This window comes from Artemia sp. Qi Xiang Cuo, chromosome 9, assembly GCF_049724085.1.
Source record: "Artemia sp. Qi Xiang Cuo chromosome 9, ASM4972408v1, whole genome shotgun sequence".
NCBI lineage: Eukaryota > Metazoa > Arthropoda > Branchiopoda > Anostraca > Artemiidae > Artemia > Artemia sp. Qi Xiang Cuo.
Window position 1 is genome coordinate 8,228,337 of NC_142802.1, and position 13,493 is coordinate 8,241,829.

The 13,493-nt window shown below is 36.1% G+C and overlaps 1 protein-coding gene across 2 annotated transcripts in view; it reads left to right on the plus strand.

Annotated features, from left to right (window-relative positions):
* Positions 1-7,462, plus strand: part of AsnRS (asparagine--tRNA ligase) — a 96,794-nt gene extending 89,332 nt beyond the window's left edge. For both annotated transcript variants that reach the window (XM_089094264.1, XM_089094265.1), the window contains one exon: positions 7,099-7,462. In XM_089094264.1, the coding sequence (XP_088950390.1) occupies positions 7,099-7,362 (264 nt within the window). In that variant the 3' untranslated portion in view covers positions 7,363-7,462. The remainder of the gene's footprint in view (positions 1-7,098) is intronic.
* Positions 7,463-13,493: the final 6,031 nt, after the last annotated feature.

The following is a 13,493-nucleotide window of genomic DNA, read 5'->3' on the forward strand; positions in this document are numbered from 1 at the left end:
GCCTGCTAGAATGCATATAAGCTTATAATTTAAGCAGCGGCTGATGTAGCTAGCTGGTATGCCCCAAGCCTGATTACATTTCTCTTCGGGGGCTACATGTCGAAAATCAGTGGGCATATACACTGAGGATTAGATAAAAAAAAACAACAAGTTTTTTAACTGAAAGTAAGGAGCGACATTAAAACTTGAAACGAACAGAGATTATTCTGTATATGAAAGGGACTGTCCCCTCCTCAACGCCTCGCTCTTTACACTAAAGTGTTTTATTGTTTTAAAAAATAGAGTTTTGGGAAACAGTAAAACTTTAGCGTAAAGAGCGAGGCTTTGAGGAAGGGACAGCCCCTTTCGTTTACAGAATAATTTCTGTTCGTTTTAATTTTTAATGTCGCTCCTTACTTTTAGTTAAAAAAAAGTTGTTTTTTTTATTTAATTTCTGAACGTTTTTGAATTAATGCAGGTTTTGATTTTGGCTCACCGTATATGAATAATTAAAACGAAATTTGCATATTAATTTTATTTACGAACGTTTTTATTAGTAATAAATATACGTAACTTACGAATTAACTTACGTAACGAACTTCTATATTCATATATTTTTAATAAATATATTAGGGAGTTCGTCCCCTATTCAATACATCGCTCTTTACGCTAAAGTTTGAATTTTGTTCCAATTCTTTCAAAATTGCCCCTTAATCACAAAGGCCGTTAATTAGAATAAATAGCTCTTATGAAAGTATTAAAAAAAACTTTAGCGTAAATAGCGAGGTATTGACTAGGGGGCGAACCCAATCATATACATAGTGATTTCTGTTCGTTTTAATTTTTTATGTTGCTCCTTACTTTCAGCTGAAAAACTTGTTGTTTTTATTATTTAATTTCTGATCGTTTTTAAATAATGTTGGGAAATCCGGCGCCCCCTTTATAGCAATGTCGGAAACTTCCTCCATGGAAAGATCCTCCCACGTAACCCCCGACCGCTCCCCCCCCACACTACCAGAAAAAATCCCCCTGAAAACGTCTATATACTTCCCAATAACCAATACTATATGATGTAAACACTGGGCAAAGTTCATAACTTGCAGCCCTTCCCCCGGGGACTGTGGGGGATTCAGTCATCCTCAAAGACATAGTTATTATATTTTTCGATCATGCTGAACAAAATGGCTATCTCAAAATTTTGATCGGGTTACTTTGGGGAAAAAATGAGCGTGGGAGGGGGCCTAGTTGCCCTCCATTTTTTTGGGTCACTTAAAATGGGCACTAGAACTTTTAATTTCCGTTCGAATGAGGCCTCCCGCGATATCCTAGGACCGCGATATCCTAGGACCACTAGGTCGATACAATCTTCCCTGGGAAAAAAAAAACAAATAAACACGCATCCGTGATCTTTCTTCTTGCAGAAAATACAAAATTCCACATTTTTTTCAGATAGGAGCTTGAAACCTCTACAGTAGGGTTCTCTAGAACGTTGAATCTGTTGGTGTGATTTTCATTAAGGTTCTATGACTTTTAGGGGGTGTTTCCCCCTTTTTTTGAAAATCAGACAAATGTTCTCAGGCGCGTAACTTTTGATGAGTAGGACTGAACTTGATGTAACTTGTATATTTGATGAAACTGTTTGATAAAACAGTTCGCTTAATTTTGCCTGCTACAAAGAAGTCACACTTTTTACACAGAGATGAAGTAGACGGTTACCTGCAAGCGCTGTGATGCCGCCTGATGGTCGCCCTCTAGTCCTTAACTTTGCGGTAGCGCCCAAAACTTTTTTTCGTTGTCTGTTTGTCTAGTTTCATGCCCAATATATCCATACATGTAAACCTCGAGAGATTCTTCGAAGATGTAATCTCGAGAGATTCTTCAAATGTAAACCTGCTATAGCAAATATCCCGAAGCCGACCAACAATTTTTCAAAAATATCCATCCAATTTTTCAGTCTTATTAATCAAGTTATGTCTGTTAGTTTCTATTTTTAATGCTTATGTTTTTAGTATCATGAATACTTTGGTAAGTACTTCTAGTAACCACTAGAATTGTATTCCTACCAGAAATAAATGTATTTATGATAGATAAAAATTGTTGTTGCTAATGATTCAGAAATTATAATAATGACTATTTTAACCCTCTCTGCATACAAAATGTAATAAGAGGAGTATGAAGACTAAAAAGGAACAACTTTAAAAAGAAAAATCCTAGCTGGGGACACGCGTGACGAAAAAAAGACAAACAAATAAAACAAAACAAAACCAACACTACGATTCAGAAGATCTCACGCGAAAAGACCATTCAATGGAAAATCTACCACTGAAATGGATCTCAAATCTAGTTACTAAGGTATCCATTTTCTCACAGTCAGACGGCATAATAGTGTTAAATCGTGATAAAAATTACAGGAAATGATATAGAAACGAATGAAAAAGTTTGTGACAAGTCATAGGCAGCGCAATAGCGTCGCTTTTTTTTAGACCAGGGCACTTTGTATCGAAGGAGTTATTTTTAAAACTTCGAAAAGGGCTCATTCGATTAGAAATTGAAAGGGCTAGTGCCCGTTTTAATAGTCGAAAGTGATTGGAAGGCAACTAACCCCCCTCCCACGACCACCATTTCCCTAAAAATCCAATAAACAATTTGAGATAGCCATTATGTTCAACGTAGTTAAAGGTCCGGAAATTATGTATTTGAGGAATAGGCTACAACCTCCCTACAGCCCTCAGGTTAAGGGTTGTAAGTTATGCCCTGGGGTATATAAGGTTTATTTAGAAAGGGTAATCGTATGAACTCCGAAGGGGGCTTATTGGATTGCTAATCTGAAGTTCTAGTGCGCTTTTTGAGATTCAGAGTGATGGGAAGGTAGATATCTCCCCTCCCACACTTTGTATTTTCCCGAAATGCATTCGATAGAAATTTTGAGATGGCCATTTGTTGTCCTAGTAACTTCGAAAAAGGCTCATTCAATTGGAAATTGAAAGGGCTAGTGCCCTTTTTAATAGTCAAAAGTTATTGGAGGGTAGATAACCCCCCCCCCCCTCCCACGCCCACCATTTTTCCAACGACATCCAATCAAAATTTTGAAATGGACATTTATTGCCTTAGAAACTTCGAAATCAGCTCATTCGATTGGAAATTAAAAAGGCTAGTGCCCTTTTTAATAGTCGAAAGTGATTGGAGGGCAACTAACCCATCCTCCCACGCCCACCCTTTCCCCAAACACATCCAATCAAAATTTTTAGATAACCATTTTGTTCAACATAATTGAAAGGTCTAGAAATTACGTCTTTGAAGATTGCAACCCCCATAGCCCTCAGGGCAAGGGTTGTAAGTTCTACCCTGGGGGCATATAAGGTATATATAGAAAGGATGATTGTATAAATTTCGGAGGGTGTTCATTGGGTTCGTAATCAGAAGTTCTAGTGCCCTTTTTGAGATTCAAAGTGATCGTAGGGTGGATCCCCCCTCCCACACCTCATATTTTACGGAAATGCATCTGATAAAATTTTAAGACAGTCATTTGCTGTCGTAGAAACTTCCAAAAGAGCTCATTCGATTGGAAATTGAAAGGGCTAGTGCTCTTTCTAATAGTCGATAGTGATTGGAGGGCATCTAACCCCCCTCCCACGCCCACCGATTCCCCAAAAGCGTCCAATCATAATTTAGAGATAGCCATTTTGTTTAACGTAATTAAAAGGTCCAGAAATTATGTCTTTGAGGATTACAACCCCCCTGCCCCACATCCCATAGGGCAAGGGTTGTAAGTTATGCCCTGGGGCCATATAAAGTTTATATAGAAAGGGTGATCGTATAAACTTCGGATAATACTACATATAGATAATTAGTACTGTGACTACTATTACAACTACGCCTAGGGGCATGAAGGTGAAATTTTCAAGAAATTTTGAGGGGAGAGACGAACTGAATCAGAACATGCCCTCTGCATGCAGGTTGTCAAAAGGGTGTAACAGCAATATCTTAGGAACAGTTTGGTGTGTGAAGTTGAAACTAACAGGGCTTGTTGTGAGGGATGTTGAACTAATCAAAAGAAAATATTTGCATCCTAATACTACTGCTTCCATTAATACTACTGCTATTAAATCTAAGGATATTAAGGCGAAAGATTTAAGGTGTATAGAAACTGTATGGAACTGAATCGAAACACAATATGTCCACACAGGTTGTCAAGCGGACGCATCAGAAATGCTTCAAGAATGATTGATTCTATTTATTAAGCTGAAACTTTCTGCGTGTCTTGAAGGGGCTGTTAAAGAAACCAAAGGTGCTATGTGCATACTGCTACTAATGCTGCTGCAACTATTACTACTCCGCAAGGTAATGTTATTAAGGTGAAGCTTTTAAGAAATATTTAGGCAGATGTTGAACTAAATCAAAACAAACTATGAGCATGTGACAAACCAATATCTAAAGAACAACTTATATTATAAATTTAGACCTTTAAGGGTAGGTTGTGTGGGATTTTGAACTAGCCAGAAGGCACTATATTTATACTTTTAATACTATCACTACTGTTAATTTAACTAATGACGCTAAAGGTATTAAGATGAAACTTTTAATGAACGTTTAAGAGTTTCAATTAAACGAAAAAACTGTAGGTATACAGGATTTCGATAGAGCATATAAGCAATAGCATGGGCAGCAATACTCAATAATAACTAGAACAATCACTAAAACTTTTGAAGGCGCTTTTGCCATTCAAAGGCAAGAGTTATGCTGCCCTTTATAAGAGTAACAAGAGATTGGAGGGGAAGCAGCTTATCTCCCAAGCCCATTCGTTCTTCAGACGCATCCGTAGAAAATTCTGAGACATCCACTTTTTCCAGCATAGCAGAACAGCCCATTAGCTATGTCTTTAATTATATTCGGCATGTCAACCCCCCACAGTTATGCAATTGGTCCATTGTATTTATGGTTGCCAATAAGACTAAAATACGTTTTCACTTTTCTTACTTTCAAATGTTTTCACTTTTCTTACTTTCATAAATAAAAAATGATCAAAACTTTAAGGTATAAATATCAGTAGGTTATATGTCAATTAAACTGACAATCCACGGTTTTTTTTTTTTTTTTTTTTTTTTTTTTTAGTAAAGCGTAAATTATGTACTGGTCTTGAGAAGGTATGGGCGTTATCTAAATACACTAAAATACGTTTTCACTTTTCTTACTTTCAAATGTTTTCACTTTTCTTACTTTCATAAATAAAAAATGATCAAAACTTTAAGGTATAAATATCAGTAGGTTATATGTCAATTAAACTGACAATCCACGGTTTTTTTTTTTTTTTTTTTTTTTTAGTAAAGCGTAAATTGTGTTCTGGTCTTGAGAAGGTATGGGCGTTATCAGCCCTGCTCAGGTTAATTTTTGCTCAATTTTGAGTTTGATTTGGCTATTTATTGTAATTTCTGTTCGTGTTGAGTTTCATTGATTTATTGATTATGGTTTGTGGTAGTTGTACGCTTGAACGATTATTTGGCTTTATTTTTACTAATTCTTGGTCTGATGGTGCTCTTTGCTTTTCTTTGAAAAACTTGTTTTGTGAAAAATATTTTTTAAATTATTTGGAAGTATAGAAAGGTTTATTTTGCGTAGATGGTTTAGAGACAGTGCTGACAAGATTAAAAAGAAACAAAAAACAAGGCCTCTTGTGCTGGTAATTTGGTAAATGACTTGAAATATGGTGACTGCGAAGTTGAAGATAAATTACCGTGGATTATCAATATTGTTTTTGAAAAACCGGGAGTACCTAGTGATTCTAGGAAAACTTTAACTAAACCCATTTCTAAGCCAGGCAATAATAGTGAGTGTAGTAATTAAAGTGACATTAGCCTGATTTTTGTTGGGTGAAAATTACTTAACAGGATGATACTGATCAGACTAAGAGATTCTGTATGTAAAATTTTAAAATAATAACAGTTTGGTTTCAGGAAGGGAAGAAAATGAGGCGACCAAATTTTGTTCTTGGAATAATAATTGAAGAGTGTCTGAATCATCAGACTCCTGTAGTCCTTAGTTTAGTATAAATGGGCATTGGTAGAATAGCTTTAATGAAGGTCCTATACTTGCATGACATACCAAATAAGTGCAATAAAGTGATTAGTGCTAGTTATGAGAACAACTTTACTGTGGTTAAGGTACCAAATGATGTTAATAGCCGGTTTGGTGTTAAATCAGGAGTTAAGCAGAGTTGTGTTCTATCCCCGTTTATATGGCTGTTTTCATAGATTTTTTTAAGGAGCACGGCAAAGGCTATGGAAGTGCTTAGAATGCAATTCTAAGGGTAACATTTATAGTTGAGATAGTGGGCGTAATAATGATTAAAAAATGACAAATTCAAGATCACACGTAGAGCCCGGATTACGTACATATAAAAGCAACTTGGATTTCGGAAGAACGAAATGTCGTCGGGTAGTTATGACAAAAGCAATTGTTTTAAGGGGTACCATCGTCTTTGAGATCTGTGCCGAAGTCATCACTCGCCACTATTGATTTATTAGACAATTTAGATTTAAGAACAGGTTCAGACAGGGATCCGCAAGCTTGTGAAATATTCGATGTATTTCCCATTAATGTACTCCTATGTTTAAAGATGATGTGTTATGTATTTTCTGTATCAAACATTTTGTTGTGGAAAATCGCTTCCTATAGTAGAAATAAGTAGTCTCTTGCCCTAAGACGGAGCTGAAAGATACCCCCGTAAATAGAAAACTTGTGACTTTTTTGTGCCTTTTAGTCCCCCTCCCCGTAAAAAAGACATTATGTGTTACTCTCTTTTTTTTTATTACAGGCTTCACGGCTCATTCACAAATGATGATTTGCCGCTAGTCCTGGTAGTTACCTCATTTTCTAACACTGAGGTACTTGTTATACCTTCTCTTGAACGCATCAAGGGAAGGATTTTTCTGGATTACCTCTGCCGGCAATCTATTCCATGTGGCAACCGATCGCCGGGCGAAACTCGTTTTCGAATATTCTTGGCGGGGAGTATCCTGCTCAATGTAGTCCTGACGAACTCTCTCTCTTTGTTTTCGTACCTAAAGCAAGATGTTAAATTATGAAAACATAAATAACTAATCTTTGTCTTAATATTTACAGGTAGACCTTCTTATGCCCGGTGTTGGGGAAATTGTAGGTGGCTCTATGCGTATTTGGAATTACGACGAGCTTATGGAAGGATACAAGAGGGAGAAAATTGACCCGGCTCCTTATAATTGGTATACAGATCAAAGGAGATTTGGAAGCTGTCCTCATGGAGGCTATGGTCTCGGCTTGGAAAGATTCCTATGCTGGATGCTGAACAGACACCACATCCGCGATGTATGTCTCTATCCAAGATTCTTAGGAAGATGCAAACCATAAGATACTTTTCTTCTTCTTTTTGGACTGCCTTTTGTACACCATTGGTACATTTGATTGGTAAAGTTACTGCTATGAATAAAATGAATCATATTGTATCTAATCTTTGTAGTTAAAACTTGTTAGGGTAAAATCCTCAGTAAACGGCACAGCTTAATTTTGGTCAAATGTTTTGATTAAAAATTATCTTTTCTAAATATTGTCAGAAGGTTTATAATCTTGGATATGATTAGACAACTGTAGACAATTGGGATTGGGCGATAGTCGGGATTAGGCTAATTGCGATTGGCTGCCACAATTTTAGAAAACTTCTTTTTACAACATTCAACCTTAAACAAAAGTTACCCTTATAGCCCATCGTATTTAAAAACAATCTATTCTCCTTCACAACACTTGTCTGTGATTGATATGCTGTTTTTTTTCTAACTTAAAAATTGCATGTCCAGGATTGGGTAATATTTTATAAGATTATAAGATAATATACTTAAGGTAAAAATGTGCATTTGCGATTAGGTTCCGCAACTAACTATCAGCACAGTTTAAATAATTAACAGCGTGTATAGCTAAAATATTCAAAATGACGAGATTCGAGCAAATTCAATAGTGAAAAATCAAATTTCTAGGTAGTATAATATAATTTATGGGGATTAAACTGCTGGAAGGGTGATTGGCTGTCCGACTACTGGGTATATTACCATACATCAAATTTTATACCGTAGGGCAGGACTTCCTGAACTATGGGTCGCGACCCCAAATGGGGTCGCGTAGCAAAATCATGGGTCGCAAGAATTTTAAAGCTAAATATTTGAATATTAAAGTCAAATATTTATAACATACTACATGAAAAGACATATATTGTAAAATTGATGAATTTTCAAAGACTGAAGGTCTAGAAGGGGGAAATTGCTGTGGAATATGCACAGATGGTGCAAGAGCGATGACGGGCGAAAACATTGGTTTTAAATCTCTTTTCAAGCTACTCATTTTGACCATATAACTTTTGCTCACTACCTTATTCACCGAGAGGCCCTTGCAGCAAACAAATTAGCACCATAATTGAACGATGTGCTTCAGAATGCTGTTAAGATTATAAATTTTATTAAGAGCCATGCCCTTTACACTTATTTTCAAATCTTTGTAACGATATGGATTCCGTCTATACAACTTTATTATTACATGCAGAAGTGGGATGGTTGTCAAGACGTCAATGTTTAAGAAGATTATTATTATTAAAAGAGAGAATTGAAATATTCTTAACCGAACGAAAATGTGAACTTACTGCTTTTCTTCAAAATGACTTATGGCTATCCAAGCTGTGTTATTTGTCGGATATCTTTGCGAAATTAAACGGATATCTTTGCGAAATCTCATTTTTTATCTCATTGTGATGTATTTACTTCTATCCCCCCACCCTTCATTACAGAATCGGCTGCCCCCCCCCCCCTAGAGAAGAAGCTATGCACGCACATGGCTGTAAGTTTTGAGATTTGTTATAGCCTCCAAACCTTTTAGGCAAGTCCTAAGCTTAAAGAAAAGTTTGTTGCTCTGTCTATTTTTGAAACCAGCAAACATGATTATTTTTCTCATAGAACAAGTTTATAAAGGTCCAAAGCTTTGATCAGGGGCTGAAACACATTTAGTGACTTTTAGTTGACCAAAATATAATGATCCACTAGGTCGAAGGCTTTGTGAAGACCAGCCAGAATGCGGTTTCGCCAGGCATTAGATGCCTCAAACTTCTTATAGATTGTGTCTTCTTGTGTATTGAATTCTTACTACTAATACTACCATGTTGACGTTGACTTGCAAATCAAATTAACTGATTAATCAGGACAAGCGAACATGCTGCCCCCTTAACAATGAGTTAACTTTTGTTTTATCATAGAAAACTTTTTGAAGGGGACGTAAAATAATAGAGGATTTTGCTCTGATCAATAAACTTCCACAAAAATAGATTTAGTCCATGTCTGAGGTGTATTTTTCAGTATCTAGGGGGGCAACTTTGTCGTTTTTCAGTTATATTTATGAAAATATCAAAAAAAGAAATATTTTCAATGAAAATACCCCCCCCCCCCAAAAGGGACATTTCAAACTTAGGGGGGGGACAAATCTCCCCCTCCCCCAGAAAAAACTAAGGGCAACTACTCAAAACGCCCGTCTGATGCTTCCGGTAATAATGTAGCGTGCTAGTAACAGACACGCTATGTAAAATTACGATTTTTTGTATATATTATCCCGAAATGAAGAGTGTTATTGCTTTTGTTTTCACTAGAACTATTAGATTTCACTTTATTTATATTTCTAAAGAGTCAAACTGATGGTTTATATGTGCAAAGCTTAGTATGTTATTTTTCTTTTGCCTTGCGGTCGTAATGTAACAACATACGACAACCATTTTGATATCATTCCATAGCCGAAATTAAGCTTTGTCAATCTACCGAGTTACATTTTGAAATGTTCTTTTGCATTTATCTTAGAATGGAAATATATTGAATACATGAGAAAATGGGTAAATTTTCCTCTTTTTAGGAAATTTAAATTATTTTCAAAACAAAAATAAATAATTTTATAATTCTGGCTCGGTGGATGGACATATCCGAAACTGGATAGATCTCCAAGAACAAATATAAATAATATTATAATTCTGGCTCTAAGAATAAGTATAAGTAAAGGTGAAAAAGGTAGAAAAGCTTTTAGAAAAACTTTTCTAAAACGGTTTTAGAAAAGGTTGAGTATGTGTCGACCGAATTTTCACTCTTAGGTTAATAATCGAGAAGTGCCTGAGTTGTCAAACACCTTTGGTCCTCAGTTTTATAGATTATGAGCAAGCGTTCGATTCTGTTGATAGCTTTAGCAAAGGTCTTATCCTTGTACGGTATACCAAACAAATACATTAAAGTGATTAGTGCTATGTACGAGAACAACACTGCTGCGGTTAAGGTAGGAAATGAGATTAGCAGCTGGTTTTGTATTACATCAGGATTCAAGTAGGGTTGTCTTTTATCCCCCTTTATATGGATCATTTTTATGGACTTTGTCTTAAAGAGCACAGGAAAGGCAATGAGAGACCACGGAATCAAATGGGGAGGAAGATCTCTCCTGGACTTAGATTATGCTGATGATTTAAGCATCCTAGATGAAAGTGTGAGCAAAATTAATGCTAATAAGACTAAGTCACTAAGGCTAGAAATAAGTGAAGATGAAAAGGTGTCCTTGGGTAACGAAAAGATTGATCAGGTGAGCAGCTTCACTTACCTTGGTAGTATTATTGGTAAAGATTGTGGAAGAAGTGAAGATGTTAAAAGTAGAATAGACAAGGCTCAGAGTGTTTCTTCAGAAGATAAATATAAAATGAAACCAGCCTATAAGACCGTCTAGCATAAAACTGTCGCCGATATCGTATGAAAGGGAAAAAAATATTTCAAATATAGAAATTTCATTAAATTTAATCTTAACCGATCAAAGGTTACGAGCCTGATAAAACTTTCCTGATTTTTGAAAAAAAGGGGAAAACAATCCCTAGAAGTCAAATAATGTCAAGGAAAATCACACCACCGTGTTCAGCGTATCAGACAACCCTACTTTATAGGTTTCAAGCTCCTATCTGGAAAAATGTAGAATTGTATATTTTGCCAGAAGAAAGATAACGGATGCGTGTTTATTTGTTTTTTTTTCCCAGGGGTGATCGTATCGACCCAGTGGTCCTAGAATTTTGGGAGAGGGCTCATTCAAACGGAAATTAAAAGTTCTAGTGGCCTTTTTAAGTGACAAAAAATTGGAAGGCAACTAAGCCCCCTCCCCGGCCCCTTGTTTCCCAAAATCGTTCGATAAAAGTTTTGAGATAGCCATTTTCTTCATCATAGTTGAAAGGCCCGAAAATTTTACCTTTGGGTATAACAACCCCCCCCCCCCCCCACAGCCCCATGAGAAAGGTCTTTAAGTTATAAAATTTGACTATTGCTTGCGCATAGTATTTGTTACTGGGAGGTACGCATACATTTTCGGGTGGGGGGGGATTTCTGCTGGAGCGTTTTCCACGGGGGAAGTTTCCACGGAGTTAACTTGTCAGGGGAAAATATACAGTGGGGGAATTTGCCAGAATTCTTATACAAAATTCTTTTTATGTGTCTTGCTTTATTTTTTCCGTCTCAATTTTATGCGCGGAGTAGTTAAAGAGTGATTTTCTGGGTAAATTTTCACTGGGGTTGAATTGTCTAGAGGATATTCCCTTGGGGAGGGGATTTCTCCGTGGAGGTGGGGCCAGATTTCCTGGCATTATTTAAAAAACGATCAGAAATTAAATAAAAAAGCTAATTTTTTCAACTGAAAGTATGGAGCAACATTAAAACTTAAAACGAACAGAAATTATTACGTATATAAAGAGGGTTGCCCCCTCCTCAACACATCGCTCTTTACTTTAAAGTTTGAATGTTGTCCCTATTCTTTAATAATGACTCTTGAAACACAAGGGTCATTCAATTAGAACGATAAGACGCTTTTTTAAAAGTACTAAAAAACTTTCGCTTGACTAGGTAGCAGCATTAGTAGGTAAGCTGGATGCACCGAAGATGCTTATTCCGAAGCTTTAAATGCTTTATCATTTTTAGATTTGAAAGTTTTTTTTGCGCCAAAAAAAGTTTCGTCAAATTATAAACAATAACAGAGATGGTGTAAACAGGCCTTAAAGGCTATACGGACGTGTTTTCTTCCAGAAAAGGTAGCATATTCCAGAAACCTATCTTAAAAATTTCTTTTTTTTCTAGCATTTTAAAAGTGCACATCAGCGAATGATAAGCTGGCTTTTTCATAGAAAAGATAGAGTATTATTGGCAAACTATTTTTAATCTCTCAAACATTGATACTCAACGAAAGCAATAATTGATATTCAACGAGGGTCAAACAGCATATTAAGTGAGCTAGTAACTGGATAAATACTATATCGAAAATGTTCAAACATTTTCTGAAAATTCCACAAACATAAATACATATGTACTTATTAAATATATACATTTTAGTTTGCAAAACGTTACGTCTGTCCAGCCCTTTAGAGAAGCCAAAATAGTGATAATTTTCAAATATGGATTTGAAAGGTGGGCACTTAGGAAAGTTGAGAAACATTGGCCACCGCTCTTCCAGAGGACTTGTCTAAGGACAGTTATAGATATTACTATGAGCAGCTAAATATCAAACAAAAATCTATAAGAAAACTGAAGAATAAAAGAAAACTTTCAAAATTCTTCCTTCAAGGAATAACTGAAGACAAATTTTTCGTGTTACATTTTAACACGGCATATTCCAGTTCTTTTCAAAGATTTTAATGCTAAAAGTACCAAAGACATGAAAATAAAAACATTCCCCCTCCCCCCTGGGCTCATCTTAGGTCTATTGATACATGAAAACCACGATTTTCTAAGACGATACTTGTTAATTAAACGAAACACGCCCAAGAAGTTAAGTTAGGTTAATCTTAATGAAATATAACCTTTAGTTTTTATAATAATATAATTTGGGCTATAAATTTGCACATTAGGGGGGGGAGGTTAAAGTACTTGAACAGTGCCCCTAACATAGCCCTCAACAGCACCCTACCTCCCCTACTGTGCAAGTATATAGCCCAAAATATACCAGTCCAATGCATTCTATCACCCGTCACTTGTCTTTGTGGTTACAAAACCGGTTTTCTGAGATCTAACCGAGGCGTAATTCTTGAGTGTGTTTCGTTTAATCAACAAGTACCTCTAAGACTTTTGTTTTGGTTGTTTCAAAATTACGAGTTTTTAGGGCAGTACCATGTTTCCGTCAGTGTTGTCACGTTGAACCTTGAGAACAAATAAACAAAACTAGCTAGTTAAATTTGACAACTTTCAAGTCTGTACAAGTTCAGACATTTGTTGATGCCCAAAGACAACTAAATCTCCAAATGAAAGCTATTTGGTCCCACATGGTTTTAGCTGGTTTTTCACCCACGTTAATTTTTAATTTGGCACCCGCCACCAGGGACAACAGCATAACTTCATACGGGGGCTGTTTTTCATCAAAATTGAGATCCTAATTTTAAGTTATGTTATGTACGCTTTTGTAAGTTTCCGCTTAAGTAATTCAAAAAGTCAGGTTATTAGATGATTTATTTCCGC